General features: G+C 42.9%; 1 protein-coding gene and 1 pseudogene across 2 annotated transcripts in view; one reads left to right on the top strand and one right to left on the bottom strand.

The window, feature by feature from the left end:
- Positions 1 to 13,300, bottom strand: part of LOC118588690 — a 74,028-nt pseudogene that overhangs the window by 6,825 nt on the left and 53,903 nt on the right.
- Positions 1 to 13,300, top strand: part of LOC118590343 (NACHT, LRR and PYD domains-containing protein 1a-like) — a 65,089-nt gene that overhangs the window by 1,287 nt on the left and 50,502 nt on the right. The window contains exons 2-5 of one of the 2 annotated variants that reach the window (XM_036198274.1): positions 965 to 1,277; positions 4,525 to 4,659; positions 8,533 to 8,583; positions 8,677 to 8,727. In XM_036198274.1, the coding sequence (XP_036054167.1) occupies positions 1,010 to 1,277; positions 4,525 to 4,659; positions 8,533 to 8,583; positions 8,677 to 8,727 (505 nt within the window). In that variant the 5' untranslated portion in view covers positions 965 to 1,009. The remainder of the gene's footprint in view (positions 1 to 964; positions 1,278 to 4,524; positions 4,660 to 8,532; positions 8,584 to 8,676; positions 8,728 to 13,300) is intronic. The other variant, XM_036198275.1, reaches the window with a different exon arrangement.

Here is a 13,300-nt window from a genome sequence, read left to right as displayed (position 1 = left end):
CCTTCCCACTCCTCCCTCTCCATCACTTTCCATGGCTAAGCCTGAGCCAAGTCTCTCCTGTTGTGGTTCTCCAAAGATAGAGACCTGGATCTCCTGTCTGCTGCTAGTGATGGGAACTGTGCCCTCCTCCAGGAACAGTGCTGCTTCTGCACCAACAAACCCAAGCTGGTAGAGAGGCCAAAGACTTAATTAAAGACCTGACAAAGATTCAGTGACAATCATCTTCCTAAGGGACAGGCTTTTGTTCCCTCCCACTCTGGCTCCTCCCCTTCATCTCTCCATCCCTCCTTATCCTCACAGTTCCATTTTTTTCCTGTCCTTTAAAAGTTTTACACAAGTTCCTCCTGGATCAAATCACTGCCATCACTAGGTCCACACTAGGACAATGGCTGCCCTGGCTAGGAGCTTACTGGGTCCCCTGTCTTCAGTCTCATCTTGTTTACTATAGCCCCTGTCTAATAACTGTGCTCAAAGGTTTCTCCAGGAGTGAATGGTAACAATAACACAAGCCACTGCAGCAGATGAAGTTAAAACTCGTTTCCTGGTTCATGAAGTCACCCTAACTCCTTCCCCTTAAATCCTAGGGACAGAGCCTAGCCCCATCATCCCCCTCCTGCAGGAAGCAGCAAATGAGAGAATATACCCCCACCTTTTTATAAGTCATCAGTGTCAAATAAATGACTTAATGACACAAAAGAAGAAACCTTAGACAAGCTGAGAAACCTCCAACTCAGCTTAACACCACCTGTCTGACAGGAAAGCCAGAGCAATAGGGAGAACATCCACTATAAAGTACACATCCACTGATAAACTTCCTCCCAGAGTTCCTTCTTCTGCCCTATGAGGCCCAAGCCCTGCACCTGGACACACAGTCTCCATCCCCAGGAGAGCCTGGACTCCTTCAGTTGTCCTGACCAGAGGACAATTGTCCCTGTAGAGGCTGCTCTGCTCTTTCTATTTCCAGGTTTCCTCCATCAGTTCCAATCAAACACCCCTTCCCAGAGCAGAAATGTCCAGAAGAGACAAGGATCCACCAGCCTCCTTCATGGAGCAACAGGAGAAGGGAGACATGAAGCAGGACCAGTGGGAGCTGCACAGCCAAGCATCCTCTGGGGACTCTGTCGCCACGGGAACAGCTCAGTCCAAGAAGGCGAGTGGCACAAAGGAGGCTCAGCATAAGGGCCAACAGGACTTGGACCTCATCCACAAAAGGAGGAAGCAGATGGACCTAGAGCCATATTGGACTAAAGCCCAGGCAGAGAAGGACTCGATGCTAGGTAAGTACACCAAGGACCCCAACTACCACTACTGTGACCCTTCATCACCTCTGAGCCCTCTGGCCAAGGTTTCCATGGGCAGGCTAACCTCCTGTCAAAAGAGTTCACAGGCCCAGGAGAGCCTGGAACCAGAAGGCATGCAGAAACCCCTAAGTGAATCTCAGAACCCCACACTCTTCTACAAGAGTGCACCTTCAGGCCCTTGGGAAGGATAACTCTGAAGCTGCAGAAGCAGGGGAGAGGCTGGCATTCAGAATGGGTGAGCACAGTGTTCATGCCAGTTCCCAAAAGGAACTCTTCTGACCCTTAAGTTACAAGCCCAAACTTTAGAGCTGAGCAGACTCAGTCTTGATTCTATCACCCTGGACAAGTCATTTTACAGCCCTCTGCCTCCATGTCTCCATCTTGGAAACAAGGGGAGGGGGGTAAAGATCTGTTTCCTTGAGCTATGGGAGTAAAGTGAAAATTCACATTGAATGTTAAATAATCAATACTCAATAAATGTTCAGGTATTATAAGTACAAACCCATCCATTTCTGCTGCTGTTATTATTATAGTTTACAACCCAGAGTCCCACACAAGGGAGATGAGGCTCATAGAGAAATGGAGACTCCCACAGAGGACTAGTGTAGAACAAGGACAGAGGTGGGAACTTCATAGTCCCAGAGCTGGATCTTTTCTTATCAGCAACTCTGAGAGCATCATTCTTCCCATGTGACAGTGAAGAAAGCTATGGGTGTAAGGAAGAAGGACCCCAGGCTTGCTCCCCTGGCTCCTACCTCTGTCTTTCTGACAATCACACAACTGTTTTCTTTCTAGAGCCCATTCTTTCCCCATTTCAGGCTCCAGTGGGGCACTTAACTTGGAGTCCCTTAGCCAGAGCATCTAATCAGAACAACTGTGACACTCACAGATGTGAAAAAAAAAAACTTGTTAAATGGGAACTTGAGCAGTCTGTGTGCAGAAATAAAGATGAACTAAACTTGGAGCTGTATATGGACTTATTTATTCATAGCCACCTACCTGTATGAGGACCTGAATAAGGGACTGAAACAGAAGGGTAGAGAAGCCATGGTGAGAGCTAAGAGTCACATAGAAAGGTTCCCTCTGGGCAATGCAGTGCTGAAGTTGCATTTGATACAAGGAGAAACTGGAAACCATGAGGGGCAGCAGTGACCCTAACCCTACTGGCACACAGAATTCAGCTCAAAATATGAGTGGGCACTGAAGATCCAGGGGAGTCATGGAGGTCTTGAAAATCTAAGATTTCTTTTCCTTAAATGGACCCTGAGAAGAGGGCATGCTCCTGCCTCAGCTTCAGCCATTTTCTTCTCCCACTTCCCCTTATTCACTCTCACTTACCCAGGCCATGCAAATAGATTTTTCTTTTGGCTGCCAGCTCATACAAAAACAACAAGGAGACTTATTATTAATCATGAAAGCTCAGCCTATATCTTAGGCTTGCCATACTAGACCTTGTAACTTAAATTAACCCATTTGTATTAATCTTTGTTTTGCCTTGTGGCTTTTTACCTCTCTTCCATCTTGCACCTCCTGTTTTGTCCCCATGTCCTCTGGCATCTCTCCTGCACCTCAGTTCATCTCCTCTTCCTCTCTGCCAGGAAGTCCCATCTAACCTCTTCCAGACAAGCTGTTGGCCATCCAGCTCTTTATTAAACTAAATCAGAAGGCACACTGGGGAAGACACATCTCCACAGTGTACAAAAGTATGCCAAATCACACACCCTTTCCTCTTCCTCTTCTCAAGCAACAAAGTATCCACCTCTCTCCAGTGCACAAGGTCTAGAGAGACGTTAACCTGTCCAAGCTCACAGCACATAGAGATAGATGCAGGGCTGCAACCCAACACTTGGTGCAGGGGACATCAGAGGCACCTTTTTCAACCTACTGCTACAATGTGAAAGTCCTGCCTAACCCTTCTCTTTCATTTCAAAGTTCATTTTTTTTTTAACCACACATTAAGCTTTGAAAACGTTGACTATAGAGTCAAAAGTCATTGCCCTCAGTGGTTGGACTGATTACACTTACTATGTGATAAGATTAAAGGACATTGTAAACATTAGACAACTTCCCTGTTGTTCCATTTAAAACAATGCCACTCCGTCCTGAACTTCCATGATTAAATATCACCGTGACTCAAAACTGTGTTTTGAAGACTCACCTTCCTCCCTGGGATGCCAATTACTAACCATTGTCAATTATTTGAAATGTGTATTTCAGCCCCCAAAAACTTTGTCAGAATTTGTCTGTTATTGGTTGTTTTTTGAATCTTTGGTGTTTGGGGGGCCTGCCACCAAGGTCCCAGATAAATCCACAGAGTCTTAAACTTAACTTACGAGTGCCTGAACTTAGCCAGCTTCTCTTAACTTAAATTATCCCATCTATCTTTTCACTCTTGGCTTTTGCCTTTCTATATACCTTTCTTTACTAACGACTCCATGGATTGCTGTGTACCTGGGTTGCTGCCCCCTGGAGTCCTCCTCTCCTTCTCCTTTCATGCCCCATCTCTCTTCCAGATTTCTACTCCTATTTATTCTCTCTGACTGCCAGCACCACCTAAACTTTCCCCTGCCTTGCTAATGCCCATTATCAGCTCTTTATTAGACCAATCAGGTGTTTTAGACTGGCAAAGTAACAACAGCTTCACAGAGTTAAACAAATGCAACATAAAAGAATGCAACACATCCTCACATCATTAAACAAATATCCCACAGCATAAGCAAATGTAACTAATATTCCACAAAAAAAAATCTCTGCATGTAATGGACATATTTCCACCTAGAAGCTGTATATCAAATGCTATGAAATGTAATAAAGCTTCAGACATAAGATTACTAACTGGTTGTAGACATATTCATGTAATCACAGAACCTGTGAAGTTAATGTGGGAGGAATCCAAGCTCAAGGCAAGTCTGAACTACACAGTAAGATTCTATTTATCCTTGTGGAAAAGAAGCTCAGAGACGCGCATGAGAGAGCTGAGGGTCAGAAAAGATTGGAGACTCACACTTAGGACTTAGTAGATCAGCATAGGTGTGTGAACTTCATGGGCCCAGTGCGGTAACATTTCCCTGCAGCACCTGTAAGAGCACCATTCTCTCCAGCAGACTGTGGAGAAGGGTGTGAGCAGGTAGGACCAGCTCTGCTACCCCGACTCCAACTGCTGCCTCTCGGACACTCACACAACCACTGCCCCTTCCCATGGCCCTTTCTTTGTCATTTCCAGGATCAGAACTCACACTCGACGTGGATCTCACTACCCACCAAGGCTACTCACAACATCTTCTGAGCTCAGAGCATGTATTTTGCAGACCAATTTCAATGTTAGTGGGCTCTGCTGATCCTGCATTCAGTAGTGAAGGTAAGCTGAGCTGGCAGCTGGGGATGGGATTCTAGTCACATAGATGGTGGTTCTTCACAGGTGAGCCTCCACCTGTATGGGGACCTAAGACAGGCAACTTAAACGGAAGGCAGAGGAGCCATGGTAGAATGTCACAGGCTACAGATGATGCCTCTGGTCTCTGAAAATGCATTTGATACATGAAGAAACTGGAACCCATGAGGGGTCAGCAGTGAATCTAGCCCAAATGACACCCAGAGTTCAGCTCAAAATATGAGTGGGTTCTGAAATTGCAGGGTTCATGCAGGTCCTGAAGTTGCAAGAAGGTCTCTTCTCTTGAGTTGGATCCTGAGTAGAGGGTAGCCTCCTGCCTCAGCTTCAGAAAGTGTCTTCTACTGACTTTCCTTACTTCAGCATACACAGGCCACACCCTTGCCTCTTCCTCTTCTCAAGCATTGAAGTATCTACCTCTCTCCAGTGCACAAGGTCTAAAGAGAGGTTAACCTGTCCAAATTCACAGCACATAGAGATAGATGCAGCGATGGAATCTAGAACAATAAGAGCCTGAGAAATTACTTCCTCTGAATTTGTCCTGCTGCTCCTCTGTGAAAATCCTGCCTACTCCTGGCACTTGTCTCTCCCTTTATAGTCCATACTTCCTAAGAAACATTGCATTGTAGGAACCTGAGATCAAGAACAACCTGAACTACATAGTGTATCCTATTAAAATGTATTCACCTAGGAATATTAGTTACTTGTCATGCTATTGTGACACAAGCAATTTAAAATAGAAAGCATTTATTTTGCTCACAGGTTGATAATGGAGTCCCTCAGGGCTGAAATTCAGTAGGTACAAGAGATTGGATCAGCTGTCATGTTATGTTTAATTGAGAAACAAAGAGTTGAATGCTGCTTCTCAGCTCGATATGCCTTTTTATTTGTCTAGGACTCCAGCCCTTGGGATAATGCCACCTACAATTAAGATGGGCCTCTCTACCTCACTTAAACTAACCCATCCCTCACAAATCCTCCTAGGGACATTTTTGCTTGGTCCTTTTTTTCTCCTGTGACTTTGACAATACTAGCCATCATGCCATCTCACAGGACCATTGTAAGATTTCAAACTGTAAGTCTCTAAAGCACCATGGGTTTGGGGAACTAGCTGTTCCTTGCCTGTTCTTTCTCACTGGGAAAGCCCTTTTCACACACTCACCAAGCTTTTCCAGGGCCAACCCAGACCATGAGTTTCCAGGACAAGAGCCACCCAGTCCTCCAACATCGTAGGGGATGTCTGGGGGCTGGGCATCTCCTTCCAACCCATAGCACAGCAATCAGGAAGCTCCTGGGATAAGGCGGCCTCCAGAAGAAAGTCTAAATTTACTGCTCAGATGAGATGAACTCCATCAGGTGACACAAAGTTATGAGCAAAGACTCAGTCCCCTGGGGCAAAGTGCATAGCATGGCACCCAGACCTGGAGAGTCCTGGAGAGCACCCTAGAGATCCTGATCCTGGAGTCTCACTGCTGGGCATAGCACTGCTCCCAGGAGGCTCTTGGAATTAAGAGCTGTGTCTTCTCCAGCACAGGAACACAGCTGGATTTCTGGGTAGGGACCTGGCCAGCAGACAGGAAATTCATTACCACAGGATTCCCTCATCACTCACCTTCCCACGTGGCCAAGGGGCCATCAGGTGTTTGCTGAGCACCCACTCATGTCAGGCCCATGCCCAGGGCTTCCTTTGCATCCCACTTGCACTAAAACATCACAACCACTCTTGAGAGTGAGAGATTGCTATTGTCCCACTTTGGGGACAAGAAGATCAAGGCATAGAGAAGTGAAGGCTCACAGTTAAAGAACCATATCCAGCTTTCACTATCATAATGCATACACTGAATGCCTCTGTCTTCCTCTCTCTGGCATCAGGGCAATGAGGACAGTCACACCAAAGCCAGAGATACATAGGCTCTGGGTGCCAAGGGCCTGATCTTGAGCAATACTGCCTCTCAGTGCTGAGAGATGCCATCCTTGAAACCTGAGCTACACTCAAAGATCAGCATTCCTTCTACTGCCAGCTTGCAGTAAACTTGTAGAATCCAGAGTCTTGAAATATGACCCAGATTTAAAGTGCATCAACTGACTTAATCAGTCCCACAACTTCCCATTCGAAATAGAAAGGAAAGAAGAAAAATGGGAAGAACTAGAGGAATCTTATAGAAACATACAAATGCAACAACATTCATGGAGTGCAGTAACCTTAAAAATGAAATAGCAAGTATGAAGCTATGAGGTCTAAGAAGTCGCTGTAACTAAACAGCTCATTGGATTAGAGGATCCTGGCAGGCAGGGTGATAAAGAAATGGTTTCTGTATCAGCTATCATCAACAGCAGAGAGAGACCAATTGAAGATAAGGGAAGTTTTCATTATTTCTAAGACCTGATGGAGTGTCTCATCTGAGAACTTGAATAGCTTAATAGTCAGCAACAGCTTCATAGTAAATTCTCAACCCACATGGCCATCCTTTGTGACACATCAAGAAGAAAGGTGGGAAATTCTGAGTAAAGGACCTGACAGCTGACACTGTAGGTTTTGTGGGTCTCTGTCACACCTGTACAGCTCTGCTGATACAGCGTCAAAGACAGACAGACAAGAGGACAACAAATGGCCATGCTCTGCTCCAACTGTGCTCCATGCTGTGTTTATGGACACTGCGTTTTGTTTTAATTTGATGTTTTTCTGTGGTTACAATGCCACGCTATTTCTTTCACTGTTTTGAGTAGCATCCAGAGACAGGCTCCATGGTATTTTAATATATATAGTATAATATATTATATATATATAGATATATATATATATATCATCAAACTTTGTTCTTATTTTTTTCTGCCGCTGTCCCCCCTTCTCCCCCTCCCTCTCTTCCTGGCCCCTCTCTCTCCCCAGATAGCCTCCCTCCTTTCATGACATACCTGCTCTATTACCCTATCCTGTCCCCTCCCCCTCCCTTCAGATTTCTTCCTTTCCTTCATGGGCGGTCTTCTTATACTGAACACTGAATTTTGAATTTCATATACTTTTCCTGACATGAAATAGTCATCTTCTGATTTTTATCTGTTTATGCTCATGACTATTATTTCTATTATTTTCAGCTTACAAAACAAGCCAGCTGAGGTTGGCATACATTAGTCAAATAGAGCCAGGTAACGTGTGTGTGTGTGTGTGTGTGTGTGTGTGTGTGTGTGTGTGTGTGTGTGTGTGTGTGTGTGTGTGTGTGTGTTTCAATGGAGTTTGCTAACCTCTAGTCATAAGAATTTTAAAATGAACCTCATTAAGCGCATTGGAATAGGGAATTTTCTAAGGAAAGCCAAACTTAAGAAACGAAGACTTTTCTCTTTCTTGTATTTTAGAATAATTTTTTTCTTTATTTTTTAAAATTTTTTATTAAACTTGTTTATTTACTTTAGATACCAACCACTGCTTCCTTTTCCTCTTCTCCTCCCATTCTCTCCCCCGACTTTCCTCCTCACTATCCACTCCTCAGAAAGGGTAAAGCTTCCCATGGCAGTCAGCAAAGCATGGCATATCAAGTTGAGGCAGGACTAAACTTCTGCGCCCCGCCCCCTGCATCAAGGCTAATTGAAGCATCCTACCATAAGGAATAGGTTCCAAAAAGCTGGCTTATGTACCAGGGACAGATCCTGGTCCCACTGCTAGGGGACCCACAAACAGACCAAGCTAAACCACTATCATGCATGTGCAGAGGGCCTAGGTCAGACCCGCTAGCTGTTGGTCTAGAGTCTGTGATCTCCCAAGAGCTCGAGTTGGTGGTCTCTGTGGGTTTCCCCAACATGATTGTGACCCCCCTGGTTCATACAATTTCTTCTCCCTCTCTTCTACAGAATTCCAGGAGCTTGACCCAATACTTGGCTGTGAATCTCTGTATCCATCAGGTACTGGATGAAGCTTCTATGATGACAATTAGGGTAGTCACCAATCTGATGACCCCCCTGGTTCATACAATTTCTTCTCCCTCTCTTCTACAGAATTCCAGGAGCTTGACACAATACTTGGCTGTGAATCTCTGTATCCATCAGGTACTGGATGAAGCTTCTATGATAACAATTAGGGTAGTCACCAATCTGATTTCAGGAGAAGACCAGTTCAGGCACCCACTCCACTATTGCTAGGAGTCTTAGCTGGGGGTCATCCCTGTGGATTCCTGGGATTTTCCCTGGTGCTAGGTTTCTCCCTAACCCCATAATGGCCTCTTCTATCAAGATATCTCTTTTGTTGCTCTCCTTCTCCATTTCTCCCTCAACTCAACCATCCCACTCCCTCATGTTTCCACCCCCAAGCCCTCCCTTCTACCCCCTCCAGCCCCAGTTTACACAGGAGAGCTCATCTATTTCCCCTTCCCAGGGTGATCTACGTGTCCCTCTTAGGGTCCTCCTTGTTACCTAGTTTCTCTACGGTTGTGGATTGTAGCCTGGTTATCCTTTGCTTTACATCTACTATCCACTTATAAGTAAGTGCATACCATGTCTGTCTTTCTGGATCTGGGTTACCTCACTCAGGATGAGTTTTTCTAGTTCTATCCATTTGCCTGCAAATTTCATGAGGTCATTGTTTTTTACCGCTAATGCTCCACTGCATAAATATACCATTTTTTTTTTTATCCATTATTTGAGTTTCACATTTTGTTTTTTGGAGACAGGTTTTCTCTGCTTTTGCACCTTTCCTGGAACTCACTCTGTAGCTCAGGCTGGCCTCGAACACAGAGATCCACCTGCCTCTGCCTCCCAAGTGCTGGAATTAAAGGCGTGCGCCACCACCGCTGGGTTTTATCCATTATTTGTTTGAGGAGCATCTAGGTTATTTCCAGGTTCTGGATATTACAAATAATGCTACTTTGAAAATAGTTGAGTAAATGTCCTTGTGATATAATTGAGCATCATTTAGATACATGCCCAAGAGTGGTATTGCTGGGTCTTGAGGTAGATTGATTCCCAATTTTCTGAGAAACCTCCATACTGATTTCCAAAGTAGCTGTGTAAGTTTGCGCTCACATTAGCAGTGGAGGAATCTTCCCCTTATTCCACATCCTCTCCAACATAAGCTGTCATCAGTGTTTTCGAGCTTAGCCATTCTGACAGGTGTAAGATGGTATCTCAGAGTCATTTTGATTTGCATTTCCCTAATGACTAAGGATGTTGAGCAATTCCTTAAATGTCTTTCAGCCATTTGAAATTCTTCTGTTGAGAATTCTGTTTAGAGAATTTTTTAATTGGATTATTTGGTATTTTGATGTCTAGTTTCTTGAGTTCTTTATATAATTTGGAGATCAGTCCTCTGTCAGATGTGAGGTTGGTGAAGATCTTTTCCCATTCTGTAGGCTGCCGTTTTGTCTTATTTACTGTGTCCTTTGCCTTACAGAAGCTTTTCAGTTTCAGGAGGTCCCATTGATTGATTGTTGTTCTCAGTGTCTGTGCCACTAGTATTATATTGAGGAAGTGGTCTCCTGTGCCAATGTGTTCAAGACTACTTCCTACTTTCTCTTCTGTAAGGTTCAGTGTGACTAGATTTATGTTGAGGTGGTCCACTTAGACTTGAGTTTTGTGTACAGTGATAAATATGGTTCTATTACAATCTTCTACGTGTTAATGTCCAGTTCTACCAGCACCATTTGCTGAGATGCTTTCTTTTTTCCATCTTACAATTTTGGCTTCTTTGTCAAACATCAGGTGTTCATAGATGTGTGGATTTATGTCAGCATCTTCAATTCGATTCCATTGATCCACCTGTCTGTTTTTATTCCAGTACCAAGCTGTTTTTATTACTATAGTTCTATAGTAGAGCTTGAAGTTAGGGATGGTGATGCCTCCAAAAGCTCCTTTATTGTACAGAATTATTTTAGCTATCCTAGGTTTTTTGTTTTTTCCACATGAAGTTGAATATTGTTCTTTTGAGGTCTGTGAAAAATTGTGTTGGAATTTTGGTGGAGATTGCGTTTTGATAAGATTGCCATTTTTACTGTGTTAATCTGGCCTATCCAAGAGCATGGGAGATCTTTCCATTTTCTGATATCTTCCTCAATTTCTTTCTTCGAAGACTTAAAGTTCTTGTCATATGGGTCTTTCACTTGTTTGGACAGAATTACTCCAGGATATTTTATAGTACTTGTGGTTATTCTAATGGGTGTTGTTTCTCTGATTTCTTTCTCAGTCTGTTTATCATTTGTATATAGGAGGGCTACTGATTTTTTTTAAAACTAATCTTGTATCCTGCCACATTACTGAAGATGTTTATCAACTGTAGGAGTTCCCTGGTAGAATTTTGGGGTCACTTATGTATACTGTCGTATCATCTGCAAATAGTGAAAGTTTGACTTCTTCCTTTCCAATTTGTATCCCCTTGATCTCCTTTTGTTGTCTTATTGCTCTATCTAGCATTTTGGTTACTATATTGAATTGATATGGAAAGAGTGAACAGCCTTGTCTTGTTCCTGATTATAGTGGAATCAATTCAAGTTTCTCTCCATTTAATTTGATGTTGGCTGTCAGCTTGCTGTATATTGATTTTATTATGTTTAGGTATGTTCCTTGTATCCCTGATCTCTCTCCAAGACCTTTATCATGAAGTAGTGTTGGATTTTTGTCAAAGGCTTTTTTAGCATCTAATGAGATGATCATGTGGTTTTTTTCTTTCAGTTTGTTTTTATGGTGGATTACATTGACAGATTCTCATATGCTGAACCACCCCTGCATCTCTGGGATGAAGCCTATTTGATCATGGTAGATGACTTTTTTGATGTGTTCTTGGATTTGGTTTTCCAGACTACTTTTGCATCAGTGTTCATAAGGGAGACTGGTCTGTAATTCTCTTTCTTTGTTGTATCTTTGCATGGTTTGAGTATCAGGGTAACTTTAGCCTCATAAAAAGAATTTGTCAGTGTTCTTTCTGTTTCTATTACGTGGAACAGTTTGAGGAGTATTGGTATTAGCTCTTTTTGAATCTCTGGTAGAACTCTGAACTGAAACCTTCTGGCTCTGGGCTTTTTTTGGTTGTGAGATTTTTAATGACTGCTTCTATTTCCTTGGGGGGTAATAGGTCTATTTAAATTGTTTACCTAGCCTTGATTTAATTTTAGTATGTGGTACCTACCAAAACAATTTTCCACTTCTTTTAGATTTCCAATTTTATGGAGTTCAGGCTTTTGAAGTATGACCTGATGATTCTCTGGATTTCTTCAGTGTCTGTTGTTATGTGTCCCTTTTCATTTCTGATTTTGTTAATTTGGATAAAGGTTTGTCTACCTTGTTGATTTTCTCAAAGAACCAAATCTTTGCTTCAATGATTCTTTGTATTGTTCTCTTTGTTTCTATTTTATTGATTTCAGCCTTCAGTTTGATTATTTCTCCTGGATGAGTTTGATTCTTTTTGTTCTAGAGCTTTCAGGTGTGCTGTTAAATCACTAGTGTGAGATTTCTCCAATTTTTTATGTATGCATTTAGAGCTATAAACTTTCCTCTTAGCACTGCTTTCATAGTATATCATAAGTTTGGGTATGTTGTACATTCATTTTCATTGAATTATAGGGTGTCTTTAATTTCTTTATTTCTTCCTTGAGCCAATGGTGATTCAGGTGAGTGTTGTTCAGTTTCCATGAGTTTGTAGGCTTTCCATAAGTTTGTAGGGTTTTTAGAGTAGCACTTAGCCCTAATTCATCCTTTGTTTAACTGGTACCTTTTGTGTCCCTTATGGCCCCATGTGAATCTTGTCTGTGAGTCTCCCAAGGATCAAAGGCCTATGTAAAACTTGGCTCAAGAAACCTGGAAAACCATGGTACCTGATAAATCAAGGAATTTTGCTGTGGATGATTGATTGATAAATAAAACGCTGATTGGCCATAGCAGGACAAAGAGAGAGGAGAAGTCTGGGAAGTGGAAGGCTGAGGCAGAGAGATGCTGCCAGCTGCCTCAATGAGGAGCAAGATGTAAAGTACTAGTAAGCCACAAGCCATGTGGCAAGGTATAGATTAATAGAAATGGGTTAATTTAAGATAGAAGAACTAGATAACAAGAAGCCTGCCCTGGTAATATAGTTTATAAGTAATATAAGTGTCTGAGTGATTTTTTTTTTTTTGAGCTGAGGAACGAACCCAGGGCCTTGCACTTGATAGGCGAGTGCTCTACTACTGAGCTAAATCTCCAACCCCTGAGCAATTATTTTATAAGTGGGTTGTGGGACTGTGGGGGTTTGGCAGGACCCAGAGAGAAATGCTCCAGCTACAGCATTTGTACTTAGCATTGTATCTTTGGGAGCTCCTTTCAGGTTGCTTTGAAGGTACAGAAATTAACTGGCTAAATTGTAAAGAAAGAAAATAAAAATGCCCTGGGCAAAGGGAAAGTGCTTCAGTCCTTAGAGGCTGGAGTCCTGCAGCCATGAAAGGCTGGATTCATTCTTAAGATGCCTCTGAGTCTTCTTTCCACAGATCCATGTGAACCCACACACCTGTGATGCCACAATCCAAGACATTACTGTAATTTGTGTTGTTGTTGAATTCTAACTTTAAGCCATGGTGATCCAAAGAGATACAGGGGGTTATTCCAATTTCTTTGTATCTGTTGAGATTGCTTTGTGACTGAGTAAGTGGTCAGTTGTAGGGAA

The sequence above is a fragment of the Onychomys torridus genome, chromosome 8 (assembly GCF_903995425.1).
Source record: "Onychomys torridus chromosome 8, mOncTor1.1, whole genome shotgun sequence".
Taxonomy (NCBI): Eukaryota; Metazoa; Chordata; class Mammalia; order Rodentia; family Cricetidae; genus Onychomys; species Onychomys torridus.
This window is presented reverse-complemented; position numbering and strand designations above follow the sequence as displayed.